Source organism: Eubalaena glacialis, chromosome 18 (genome assembly GCF_028564815.1).
Source record: "Eubalaena glacialis isolate mEubGla1 chromosome 18, mEubGla1.1.hap2.+ XY, whole genome shotgun sequence".
Taxonomy (NCBI): domain Eukaryota; kingdom Metazoa; phylum Chordata; class Mammalia; order Artiodactyla; family Balaenidae; genus Eubalaena; species Eubalaena glacialis.
This window is the reverse complement of record NC_083733.1, coordinates 34,285,507-34,299,718: the sequence shown is the minus strand read 5'-3', so window position 1 is coordinate 34,299,718 and position 14,212 is coordinate 34,285,507. Positions and strand designations below refer to the sequence as shown.

Here is a 14,212-nt window from a genome sequence, read left to right as displayed (position 1 = left end):
AACATTACATTGTATATTCAATAGTTTTTATTGTATATTTGATCAACTTGACTGTAAAATAACAACAAATATACCATTTCAAAGAAGCTCTTCATTAAAAATTATCGACTAATATTAGTCTCCATAAACTCTTATTTGTGTCATTGTAAAAGATCCATTTAAAAAAATACAATTTTCTTCTACTTGAAAGATCTTACTGCTTCTCCTAGTTTACATTTTGCATGGTCTTTTCCATGTATTTACATAGTCTACGATGCAATGTTTTTTGGAGAGGGTAGAACATATTTTCCTACATGACTATACCAGGGTTTACTAAAGCACGCCCCTGTTGTTGGACATCTAAGTTGCTTTTTATTTTCTGTGGTGAATAAAGCATGAGAAACATACTTATAAGTGTTGTTTACTTTTGAGCCAGTTTCTCCATCTGTGTTCCTCAAAGTAAAATTGCTGGTCTCATGTGTTAGAAAGACTGTGAAGGTTAATGGTGAATGAGGGAAACTGTTACCACTTTTCTGAAGGCTCCCAGGCTTCTACCCCCAAGTAGATTTGGGCTTTATCCGTTTACTTATTTTTGTCATGGAATAGTGGTTGTGAGATTTTTGCCCCATGGGTTTGTTGGTGTGTGTGTTTGTTTGTTGAGGTATGTGTAAATGTGTTGGCTGTATTATTATTCTACTTTGAAGTTTCTAGTGTGTTAATGTTCTGATTTTTCTCACGCGTATCACTTTCTTATCTGAAAGTGAGGTAATAGTGAACTTGGCACCACTGAATTAGAACATTGGCAGTTTGTCCTTGACCAGAAGATCATATGCCCGGGAAAGAGGTAATTACATGAGGGATTCAGCAGTTCCAGAAATGGGTGGTTGTGTCTTCCAATGGAGAATGTCAAAGAGTTATTCAGATTTATATAACTTTCCATAAAATGAGACAAGACTCCCTAAGTAATGGTAAATTTAAGGACATATAATATATGCTCATTGTTAGGGAAGTTAATGGTGAAAAGAGTTTTTGTTTTTGATTTTTTGTTTTTGACTTTCTATGGATGCTTGAGGATTATCCTGTGAAACCAGCAGTGCCCAGGAGGGAGCTGAGGTGGGCAGGCGCAGATTCATAGACTCTCTAATGACATGTGGAGGAGCTATTGGGACTCTCGGATTAGATTGATGTTGCGTTAAAAGTTCTGAATGCCTTAGATACATGTTGACCCTGGGATCCCTAGGTCCTTTTTGGGTCTTTCAGTATTTCAAAAAGCGTAACAATTTGCCTGTTACCGTGGTCCATGTGCTAAGTAAAATGTCAAGTTGTTTTGTTTTGGGTTTGTGTTAAGTCATTTACTACCTGGATATACAAGTCTTCTTTCTATTGACTTATAGACTCTCCTATTCCTCTTATTTTGCTTTATGGTAACATACAAGTTAAGGCAGAATCTTTTGGGGTCTGTCATGGCAGCTTGTCCTTTCTTTTTCTTTTTTCCCAATAATAGCCTCATTGAGATATGTACAGTTCAGATGTTTTTTAGTATAGTCACAGAGTTGTACAGCTATCATCAGAATAAGTTTTAGAATATTTTCATCACCCCCAAAACAAACCTCATATCCACTAGCAGTTACTTTCTGTCTCTACGGATTTGCTTATTTTGGACATTTCATATAAATGGAATTATATAGCATAGGTGTCCTTTTGTGTGTGCCTTCTTTCACTTAGCATGTTTTTAAGGTTCATCCATGTTGTAGTATGTATCATTCCTTTATGTGGCTGAATAACATTTCAATGTGTCCACATTTTGTTTATCCATTCATCAATTGATGGACACTTGGATTGTTTCCACTTTTTTGCTATTGTGAATAATGCTGTTACGAACAGCTTTTGCGTGGGTATACGTTTTCATTTCCCTTGGATAGATACCTAGGAGTGTTCCCTCTTTTGGTTCTTAGTGTCATTTTGAGCCTGGTGTACTTTTACATCTCCCATACTTACATGGAAATAGTGTTTTGGCTAAAAGAAAAAAAAAGATCTAATTGTGTGTTGTGTGTGTGTGTGTGTGTGTGTGAGAGAGAGAGAGAGAGGGAGAGGGAGAGAGAAAAAGAATGACTATGAATGGCTCTAGGGTTATTTCTACCCTGATCTTATTTGTACAGTTTTGATATAACTGGCAAAGTTGCAAAGCTCCAAGTTGCAGTTGCTTCCAAGTTCTGGCTTATTTGGGAATTTTTGCCTTTTACTGACAATTTTCAGTTACCTGCAGTAAGTAATTATGAACCAATCGTAACTGTATTACTAGCCTGGTATGAATTTAATTGTATGTAGAAATGCTGCAGTTTTTACATTAATTCTAATGGGAATTAGTGTTTTTTTAACTTGCAATTTTGGAGGCAAGCAAAAATTGTAAGACCAATTATGGTCTCAGAGTGAGAGATAGAAAAGTCTGGCTAGTGAATGCTGATTGACAACTCTGACTGCTTGTTGATGGCAGCTTAGATCTATGGGGAGAGGGGAAGATGGGAAGTAGAAGGTGCTCTTGATGGTAAATTGGGAACATGGCCTGTGTCTGGGCTGTCTGCTCATTCATTGTGTAGAATGGCTAAAGGAAGTTTTAATTCCTTATTATGTAAACTTTTGATTCTTAGTCATTTCAAATTTTTATTATTAACTATTTCAAACATGTGGAGAGGATACAGAATAACAATGAACCCCTGAGTGCCCACCATCTGGATTTAACAAATTTGACTTTTTCCCTTTTTTTCCCTCCCTCCCTCCCTTCTTTTCTTCCATTTTTTTTTCTTTTTTTCCTTTACATAAGGAATATAACTTTTCAGATACACTTGAACACTGTTTGGCATACCTCCCATTTACCTCCCTCCTTTCCCAGAGGTAACCACTCTTGCAAGGCTGATGTTTTTATGCTTCTATGTTTACATCCATAGCAATATATACCATTGGTGTCTATATTTTTAAACATTACATAAATGGTTTAATTTTTAATTCTAACTCTGTAGCAGTGTTTCTCAAATTAAGATCTTCATAAAATATTTTTGGCAGATATCCAGTGTTAGCTTAAGTTTTTCTTATTGTGATAAAATATACATAACATAAAATTTACCATTGTTAAGTATACAATTCAGTGGCATTAAGTACATTCACATCATTGTCCAACCGTCACCACTATCAGTTTCCAGAATTTTTCGTCATTCCAAGAAGAAACTATCTACCCATTAAACTGTCACTCCCCATTCCCCCCTCCCCTCCAGCCCCTGGTAACTAACCTCTGTTCTGCTTCCGCTCTGAATTTGCCCATTCTAGGTACTTCATATAAATGGAATCAGGCAATATTTGTCCTTTTGTGTCTGGCTTATTGTTTCACTTAGCATAATGTTCTTAACATGCATGTTATAAACATATATCAAAATATCCTTTGTTTTTAATGCCAACTAATATTCCACATTTTGTTTATCCATTCATCTGTTGATGGACATTTGGTTTGTTTCCACCTTTTGGCTATTGTGAATAATGATATGAACATTGGTGTATAAGTATCTTGAGTTTCTGCTTTCAATTCTTCTGGGTTTATACCTAGGAGTGGAATTGCTGGATCATATGGTAATTCTACTTTTTAAGGAACTGCCACAGTTTTCCACCTGAGCTAATCATTTTATATTCCCACCAGCAATGCAGGAGGGTTCTGATTTTTCCACGTCTCACCAACACTTGTTAATTTCTGTTTATTTGCTAATAGCCATCCTAATGGGTTGAAATAATCTGATGGTACTGATTTGCATTTCTCTAATGACTATTGATGTTGAGTATCTTTTCATGTGCTTATTGGTCATCCATAGATCTTCTTTGGAGAAATGTCCATTCAAGTCCTTTGTCCATTTTTGAATTGGGATTTGATTTCGTTGTTGAATTGTAGGAGTTCTTTGTATATTTTGGATATTAATCCCTTATCAGATATATGATTTGAAAATATTTTCTCCCATTCTGTTGGTTGTCTTTTCACTCTCTTAATAGTGTCCTTTGATGTACATAAGTTTTCAATTTTGATGAAGTCTGATTTATCTATTTTTTCTTTTGTTGCCTGTGCTTTTGGTTTTATAGCCAAGAAGTCATTGCCAAATTCACTGTCATGACTCTTCAGCGTTTCTTCTAAGAATTTTATAGTTTTAGCTCTGAAGTTTAGGTCTTTGATCCATTCTGAGTTAATTTTTGTATATGGTGTAAGGAAAGAGTACAATTTCATTCTTTTGTGTGTGGATATCCAATTTCCCCAGCACCATTTGTTGAAAAGACTGTCCTTTCCCCATCGACTGCTCTTGGCACCCTAGCTTGAGTTATTTTTATTATAATGTAAGAATGCACACAAGGATAAATTTCTTATGCTTAAAAAAGGTTACAAAAACAAAACAACCAGTTAAGTATAGATAAAATGACAGAATCAATAAAATTAAAATTAATTTATGGGACAGATGATGTTTTACGCAAATCAAATTGCTACTCTCAATGTAAATATGATATTGCCTGCTGTGGTCTTGGGAATGCACTGGAAATGCCTTTAGTACCTTGCCATGTGACAGCTCAGTTCTCTCACCATTTTTCTCTATTCTGAAAACTGTAGAAATGTTCAGGGGTGCCATTTGACCTTTACTTGGCATATATGTGTGATACATGTATCAGGTCTTACCCTGTTCTTGACTGTTAGTACAGACCAATTAAAATCCTATTCTTTGGCCTTAGCTTGATGGTAAACACAACAGCACATGTGGGCTGGGGGAATCCCTGGGCAGCTCTCTGTTTCCAGAGAAGCATCTGGATGATCCAGAACAAGCTCATGCTAATGTTATTAGAGTAATATTGAAGTGAAAACACACAATTAAAAAATTCTCATAGAGAACGTATGGACTTGGAAGAAGTATCTACAGGGCCAGTTTGAGACACATTTCTTTCTTCCTTTCTTCCTTTCTTTCTCTCTTTCTCTCTCTCTCTCTCTCTCTCTCTCTCTCTCTCTCTCTCTCTCTCTCTCTCTCTCCCCCTCTCTCCCTCTCTCCCTCCCTCCCTCCCTTTCTTTCCTTTCTTTCCTTTTCACGCCACACGCATGGCATGTGGCATCTTAGTTCCCCGACCAGGGATCAAACCTGCGCCCCCTGCATTGGAAGCAGGGGAGTCTTAACCACTGGACCACCAGGGAAGCCCCAGGTTCAGTTATTTTTATTATAACTTCAGGGTTTTTTAAATTGCTTATCTTTAGTGCTTTTATATATTATTGTTTTTTCTCTTGATTACAACCAAAATAGAAGCTGGTATTCTTAATCTCAGGTCCTGATGTATGTGTTTAAATATAATTTTACTGCCAAAAATCTGTCAAATTTGGTTTTTATTGCGTTAGTTTTGTTTTTTGTGGATAACATGACCCTCGAATACCATGTCTTCTCACTGTTAAATTCTCAACTGAGTTGTCCCTATTTGAAGTGTAAGACTGCCAATTTGATTTTAAAATATTGGAAGTGAATTATGGTGAGATAGAGCTGTGAAGAAAGACGCTTCATGTTCCTCTGGTTATAAATGCCTTTGGCATTTGTTTCTACTTGAAGGCAACTTTTTCCTAATGCTTTTTTGAGGGAAGAACGTCTCACCTCTTCAGATAGGTCTGGGGGCAAATGGCTAAGAGACATGAACCAAAGCCCTGCGCTGTCTCCTGACAGGAAATCCCTTTCACACTCTCTCTCAAGTGTTTTAGTATGTAAGTGTGTTTCCTATTTGTGTGAACTCCTATATTTAGCGCCTAAAATCAAACTCTTATCTTCTATGCCTGACATGAAGTTTTATGACATGTGGACGTGGGTGTGGGTAGATGTACATATGTCAGCTGAGGGTCCCTTCCTCGAGAAGTGCTTTTCTGTACTGCGTCCTGGGTCTGGGGACACAGAGCTGAATCGGAGAGTCGAGTCGGAGCAGGGAGGCCTGTGAGCAGGGCATTTGCTCTGAACTCGCTTGGATTGACTGCTGGGCAGGAGCACTGAGGAGGAGCTAAAGTAATACTGCGTCTGGGACTTGACTGAGGAGATGCTAGCTGAGCTCTCAAAGGCTGCGTAAGAAGGTGTTCCAGGCACAGGGTCTGCCTGTGCAAGGGCGGGGCTCTTGAAGAGGCCTGGCGTGTTCCAGCACAGTTCTTTGTGGCTGTACTGGGGGGAAGAGGCATCAGGAAATGACACAGATAGCTTGAGGAAGGGCGATCACGTGGAAGATGGCCCAGAGAAGGGAAAAGCTAGGGGCAGGGAGACCAGTTTGGTTTCCATTTTGGGGAAACAATAACTCAGGGAAGAAAATGCAAGCAGGAAGGCTAGGTTTTGGAAAAAGACAAGGAATTTCATTTTGAACTGAGTTTGAGGTGACATCTAGGTAGAGGAGTCTAGCCGGCAGCTGGAAATATAGGACGTGTGTGTGTGTGTGTGTGTGTGTGTGTGTGACAATTTCTTTGTAAAAATCAAATTCTAGAGCCTCCTGAAGATGTCACTCAGACTGCGCTAGGGACTGCCCCAGGGCTTGCTGTTATTCACTTCTCTTGGTGCCTACTTGCATTTGAAAAAAATCAAACCGTACAAAAGGCTATATAAATCCCTATACCTCAGACCTCAGTCCCACCCCCTCCCCCCAGAGGAAACCACTGCAAGCAGCTTTTATGTATTCTTCCAGAAATTTGTCTTGTATATACCCACACATTTAAGTCCCTAGAAGGGGTGAGTCAGACAGCAGCAGAAACTTACTACTACACTCACTGCATCGTGCATGCAGTAACTTCCCAACTGTGTCATGTGTCAGTTGCTGCGTGCCCGGGTTTGGGGTCCCTCTCTGCTCAAGTCTTCCAGCTGCCTGGTGTGTAGCCTTTTGGTCTGCAAAGCTCGATTATTAGAGTAAGTTGAATCTTTTTCCTTTAAGTGTTAATTTTCTTTAATATTTTTCCTTGTTATAAAGATCTTGTTATAAAAATATACAATGGTAATTAACATGTATGCATTTTAAATGATAAACTATATATATCAGTGTATACTTTAAAAAAAGTGAGTCTCTTCCCACCCCCAAATTCACTCACCAGGTTTAATCACCATAAACAGTATGGTATATAGACCATGTTCTGTGGGGTGAAGCTTTGGGGAAATACACACACACGTGTATTTTTCACATGGAAAAATATAAAGAAGATGACAAGTGACCTGTAATCTCTCCAAGCAGATAATGATGATTCCTGTTAGAAAAGCAGACAAACAAATAAACACTAGTGGTTTAAAAAAAATTATAAGATTATACAGAGTGATATGAAATAAAAAACTAAAGTGTCCCTACCTCTCCTGCCATGCCCTGTCCCTACAGTCATCACTGTTAACAGTTCTCCTTCCAGAAAACTTGTAATGCAAATAGAAACATATTGTGACTCTCTCTCTCTTTGTGTGTGTGTTTTTAGTTTTTTATTTTATTTTTTAAAATTTATTTTATTTATTTATTTGGCTGTGCCGGGTCTTGGCTGCGGTGCGCGGGATCTTCGTTGCGGCATGAGGGATCTCGTTCCCTGACCAGGGATCGAACCTGGGCCCCCTGCATTGGGAGCATGGAGTCTTACCCACTGGACCACCGGGGAAGTCCCTGTGTGTGTCTTTTTAATGTACATGAAAGGGATCCTTTCTTTTAAACATAACAAATCTTAGATCTTTCTCTCTCAGCTCATATAGCTCTTCATCATTCTTTTTAATGGAGTATTGGCTATAGTTCAAGGGAAGGTCAATGAGTACTCCTATGATTATTTAATTGGATCCCATTGATGGACATCGAGGCTGTTTCTCAATTATTTAGTATCCTAAATCATGCTGTGGTGAATATCCTTGTTCCCTCATGGAAATATGTCTGAAGGGTGAAAAGAAGGGGATTTGTTTTTAAACAGCTTTACAAAAAACTGCACATATTTCATGCAGATATTCAACTTGATGAGTTTGGACATATGCATACCCCCATGAAACCATCACTACAATCAAGGTAATATATATATCCAGCACCTGCAAAAGTTTCCTTGTGTCCCCTGCCTTGTTTTGTGGTAAGAATACAACATGAAATCTACCCTCTTAACAAATTTTTAAGTGCATAACACAGTATTGTTAACTGTAAACACTGTGTTGTACAGCATATCTATAGAACTTATTCATCTTGTTTAACTGAAACTTTATACCCATTGAACAACTCCCCACCCACACCCCCATGCCAGCCCCTGGCATCCACCATTCTGTTCTCTGCTTCTATGAGTTTGTTTTAAATATTGCATATAAGTGGAATCATGCAGTATGTGTCTTTCTCCGATTGGCTTATTTTTCTTAGCATAATGTCCTTCAGGTTTGTCTATGTTGCAAATGGCAAGATTTCCTTTTTTAAGGCTGAATATGAATAATATGTCATTATAGGTATAGACCATGCTTTCTTTATCTGTTCATCTGTCAATGTACATTTGGGTTGTTTCCATATCTTGGCTATTGTGAATAATGCTGCAGTAAACATGGGATTGCAGATAAGACACTCTTCCAGATCCTGATTTTAATGAAATAATGGGATTTTAAAAATTATTTATATAAACATTATTTATCACTAATTAATACAACAACCTCTGGAGAGGTTGTAGTAATTTATATTTTTACACACAGCATGTGAGTGCCTTTTCCATATGTCCTTGTCAAAATTGGTTATTATTAATCTTAAAATTTGGAGGGGGAAGTAATTGACAGTAATTGAATAGAACTTTGTCAATGCCTTCATGTAAGTCTGAAGTTATAATTAATGAGGACTTCAGTTATGGAAACTGGAAAGCTTGACCTTGATGTGGCAGTATTCTCAGGCACATTGCAAGCTGGGCAGGTGTCCCTCAGGAAGCAGGGTTACCCCTGAACAGATTTTGGCTGAACTGCAGGGGGCAGTGTTGAGCAGAGGGGCCAGCAGTGGGTGATCTGCCTGCCTTGGCCTGGAGGCATCAGGGAGACTGCCATGTTGCCTCTGGTTTTGAGGGTACAGAAGTTCCTAAGAGACTCACACCGCCACCCTGGGCAACTGGGCAGCTGAAAGGGTGTGAAGCAGTTCTTCCCTTTGATAGCCAGAGAAACTGAGCCTTTGAGGGCCATTTTGAAAGGCTAACATTTCTCCCTGGTGGAACTTCTCTCAGAGCAGAAGCAATTTTTTTTTTTCCATGTCTCTGTTTTGACCTAAATTATCTGTGGGGTTGTACTTTTTAAAATACAGAAGCTATTTTTTGTTGATATTTCTTCCTTGTCACTTTAAATTTTTGTATTATCATTAATTTTGAGATTAACATAAATTTTACCCCAGCAAATTAATTTTGATTCTGTTTTTTTGTGTTTTTTGGGGGGGGTGGTATCCTCTCCAGTTGTATAGTAGCACCTACTTTATCATATTGCTTTTATATTATGTACTTTTCCTTTAAAAACAGGGAGTGGGTGTGCTTTCTTGCTCACTTTATCTTTTAAAAAGAAAACATTGATATCCTGATAGAGGGCACTGTATTTTGATCACTCAGGAATTTTGATCACAGGAGAGTTGTATTTTATAATTTAAGATGAGAAACCGTAAGGCTGCGTATGTAGCATACAGCAATATTTACTAATTAATCATATTGAGTTTTGACCCAGATGTGGGAGAAACTAAAGTTTTCTCTGAGTCGTTGATTTCAGAGGCATAAAGTTGCATTAATATGTGAAAGCAAACTTGCAAAGTTTCTCTAGTTTCCAGCCTTTATTAGGTCATCATGTCACTCAGAAGTGTGCCAGGCATGTAGTAGTTACTCCAAAAATGGGATTCAGTTCCTTCAGGATTTTTGAAGCCCCTAGATATATATGGCACCATGCCAGTAAAATTATGCAGTCCACAGGGATAGAGCCCCTCAGAATTATTTAAAAATCTTTACTGGAAATTTATTTCCTAAATATACCAACATTTCTCACTTAGTTCTTTAAGCATTTTACAAGTAGCTAGTTAAATATAGATGAGATATAGGTAGTGATGCTTGTGTTTGGGGTGGGTAAGGAGATGACCCAGGCAGGCTTGAGATGGGTTCCCTTGTTCTTACTGTTCCAGTACGTTTTTGTTTTAATAGCCCTCCCTTTTTCCTTTATTCCTCTTTCCCCCTTCCAATATGGCAAATGCAAATCTACAGATAAGCTGTAGAACCATATTTTCCTAAATGGGAAGATGGTTCCATGGATTTTTAAAGTTTAGGGTAGTCTTGATTTAAGGATTTGTCATGTAAAACTGTAATACCTTGTCTCCAAATTAATGTGCTAATTAGAAACCTAAAAGCCTAGTGATAAACAGGAATTTTAGAATCTTCTCCACTTTTTACCAAGTTCAGAAATCTCTTATAAGACCTTTGTTTGCTTCATGGTCATCTAGTTTTTTTATTTATACTTGTAGTGACGGGGACCTTACTACCTTGCAAGGCAACCCCTTTCCATTTCCCGAAGCTATCATCATTGGAAAGCACTCCTGTTCATCTGCAATCTGCCTGTGGTGGAACAGTACGGAATATATATACATTACGCATCACAAAACTACTTCAAATGAGTATTTCTTTTCATCATTAGATGGAAACTACCCAGGGCAAGGATCATGTGTGACTAGCCTTTTTCCTTGTAATGCCCTGAACATAGGCACTCGGTAGTGTTTAGAGGATGAATTCTTACTTAGTTTCGTATGACTTGAAGATTAACTGGAAGACAGGCTAAATATTTTTTGCCTGTGTTTGAATTAGAAAATATGTAAGTGGGCCTTTGTAGAATAGATAACAGTCAAATTTAGGAGGTTTTTTCCATTGGTTAAAATGGAAGTATTCTACAGTGATGTGCTTTCGAACCACAAATAAACTCTGATACATAGCGAATGATCCAGTTAGATAAGAAGTCCATTTATTTTGTTGTTTATTTGTGGTCCTCATCCCTGCCAAAAGTGCAGAAGAGTAAAGCAAGCTGTAAACTCTGTAATGACTAGTCATTTTAGATGTTGTCTTTAAGAAGCCAAAGGGGATGACCTTAGAGAATATATTAAAACCTGGGAAGCTTAAAAAAAAAATCAGAAGATCCTAGGGTACCTAGAAGCATACCAAGGAAGACTTGATTGCACCTGCAGAACTCCCTGGAGTTTTAAAATCCAGTTTTTCTGTGGTATTGCACAGTGAACAGGCAGAACACTGCTATAAATCATTCCTTACCAAGTGGCCCAGGGTTTGAAACTAAGGGGCGGAAAAGGCTCCCTGTTGCCAACCCCTTGGTTGTGCCTGAGGACACCGAGGCCAGAAAGTGCCAGTCGCTTTTCAGAAAGAACATAGCTGCCCTCAGGCAGAGCCTGAGTCTGGAACTCAAGTTTTTTTGACTCTGTCTAAAAATAAAACATCAGAAGAGGCAGAAACTGTTGATTGCTTACTCAGCCACATTTTAAATGTTATAGCCAGTGGAGGTTGGGACTTAGACATTTTTCTTTCCTTTCTTTATAAACCATTTTGGATCTCCTGGTGTTTCTAGCTTCCTGTGAATCCTGTACCTCTGGACCTGAATGGGCTTACCGCTGCGGGCACACCCCGCCTTCCAGATTCTGTTACTTCGAGGCTGCACTGCCTACCACTGCCCCCCAGCATGCTCCCCTCTGGCACTTGGCACCCATTGCTATTTAACGAGTGCCCTTCTCCTGGCTTCCTGGTCCATCACAGCTGTGCTAGACTGAGACACCACGAATACAACCTCACGCCGGCTTACCTCCAGCGACCTGGAGCCGGGCCTCCCACCTTGTCTGCGTCCGACACAAGTTTAGCAGATTTCCTCCCATTTTATATTCAGTTTTCCCTCCTAAAGGTAGCTCTTCACAGTTGCACCAGCTTGTTAAGGAATGCTATTTTCATTTTCTTCCGTTCTGCAGTAGTAATTGACTACACCCAGCCCCTTAGCCAGCCTAGGTTTTCCTTTCATCTTGTTCATTGATGCCCCCAGCCCCTCAGGCCTCAGCCCTTGCAGGTGTCCTCACTCCTGTCTTTCCATTGCTGGTCATGCCCTGCGGCCCAGCCATTGTGTCTGTGTGTGTGTGGCATTCCTGGAGCCCATTTCTTTCCTTCCACCATCCTCCAGGCCTTCAGCTAGTTCTTCTACAGTTGCAGTAATTTATGAACCATTCCTCCGCCTCCAGTCTCATCTCTTTCCCAATCCATTGTTTGCACCACTGCCAGATGAATCTTCTTAAAATGCTCCATTTTTTAAGTCAGTCTTTCCCTGGTCCCTCTCAGGAACATTGAAATAGTTCCGTTACCACCGGGGAAGGTCTGAACTTCTTAGCTTTTTGTTCAAAGCCTGCTGTCATCAGGTGCTGCTCCTCCCTTTACTCCCCCCTCTGCCACAGGCTGTGCCCTTTGCTCGGGGCTCCCTGAGCGTGCCTCGGTCTCTGGAAGTCTTCTTAGCTCCTTCCTGGAGCCTTGTCTGCCAGCCATTCTTTTCAGGTCTTTGCTGATACTCACTGGCTGACGTATTAATTTGACACTTAATTCACTAAGCAAACATTATGAAAGACACGCTGTTTTGCTCCTGTGAGGAATGGATTACAGAGGGGTTAGAGGGTCATCCCCACTGCCAGGAAGCTTGTCTTCGTCACCTAGATTCTGTATCTTCTTGTGTTTATATCTACTGGATCAGAAGTGTAAAGGCAGAGGCCAGGCCTTACACTTGAAATTTAAGAAATTTAAAAATCACCAGCACCCAGCAAATATTCTGCCCAGGCAGATAATATGTGCTGTGAGAGCTGCTAGTACACTTCTATTAAGGCTTCTTGGCATTTGGAATTTCTTGTTTTATTTATTTTGGCATTTTGATTAAATTTTGTACGTTCCCATTTTAGCATGAATTGTAACTTTAAAATTAAGGGGAGAAATCTATGAATGTAAAATCATCAGCTGAGTTATCTTATAGACTTAATTAGGTAAGATTATTTAAGCTAGTGATTTCTCATTAGTTTGGCCCTGCTCATATTAACTTTCCTGCTTTTTTTTCTTCAGTCTGCATGAAGAAATAAGTGATTTTTATGAATACATGTCTCCAAGACCAGAGGAGGAGAAGATGCGGATGGAGGTGGTGAACAGGATCGAGAGTGTGATTAAGGAGCTCTGGCCCAGTGCTGACGTGAGTACCTGTCTGGGTAGAAGGGTGCTTAGGTGGTAATATCCCTGTGTATGTGCATCTGTAGAGTTGTGATCTAATGAAATTTTAAAAGCAAAGAATTTTCTTCAGCCTTTAGAATTTTGGGCTTCCTAATTATTTGCATTGAATTGGATGACTTACTTAAAACTATTTCTTTGCAGTACTGAATAGCAGCTACTAACTGCAAACTATTTTTAGGAATCATTACTATAAAGAGAAGAAAGACAAATAAAGCCTCCTTGTAGTAGTGGGTTATTTGGATGTGCTGTATCAAAACGCTGTTACTATTTTGTTCCAGCTTGTCAGTATGAACATTACATAATTGTGTATAGCTGAATGAAGATGTCAAGTAGGAATTTCTTATGTCATTTGAAATTCGTTTTCATAGGCTAATGCAGGTGTGTGTTCTACTTTCCTGAAACTGTTGTTTTCTTCTCTTTTTCTAATCACTCCTTGTCTCCCAGTATAGCTCCCACCCAGTGAACAAAACTTTTGCCCAAGATTTCCTCTGCTTATTTGTGGTTCTTATTGTTGATGCTCACTTTTTAGGGCTCCTTTGAGGGTCTGTTGTACAATTTTGTGCATTCGAAGAAGTAACTTATTAGAATCCATTACATTGTACATCGTGTTATACAGCTTTTCTTTAGACTCCGTCATGGGCTGGTAAAGGTGAAGCCAGGGAAGTTTTTCTGGTCCAGTTGGCAAAACAAAGAAGCTTCAGATAAGGTACAGGGAAGAGGGGAGGACACTAATAATATTTTATTGAGCAGCCACTGTATGCCACGTTGTTTCTCCTATGTGATCTAGGTTGGCAGCTTTCAACTGGGGACACGTTTCTCCCCCAGGAGGCATCTGGCAATGCCAGAGACATTTTTTATTATCGTGACTGGTGAGGTGCTCCTGGCTGGCATATAATGAGTAGAGGCCAGGGAGGTTGCTAAACATCACACGATGCACAGGGCAACTCCTCAACACGAAGAATTATCTGCCCCGGATGCCGG

At 39.3% G+C, this 14,212-nt stretch overlaps 1 protein-coding gene across 2 annotated transcripts in view; it reads left to right on the top strand.

The window, feature by feature from the left end:
* TENT4B (terminal nucleotidyltransferase 4B) overlaps positions 1–14,212 on the top strand; it is a 60,317-nt gene that overhangs the window by 32,933 nt on the left and 13,172 nt on the right. For both annotated transcript variants that reach the window (XM_061172653.1, XM_061172652.1), the window contains exon 2: positions 13,070–13,193. In XM_061172653.1, the coding sequence (XP_061028636.1) occupies positions 13,070–13,193 (124 nt within the window). The remainder of the gene's footprint in view (positions 1–13,069; positions 13,194–14,212) is intronic.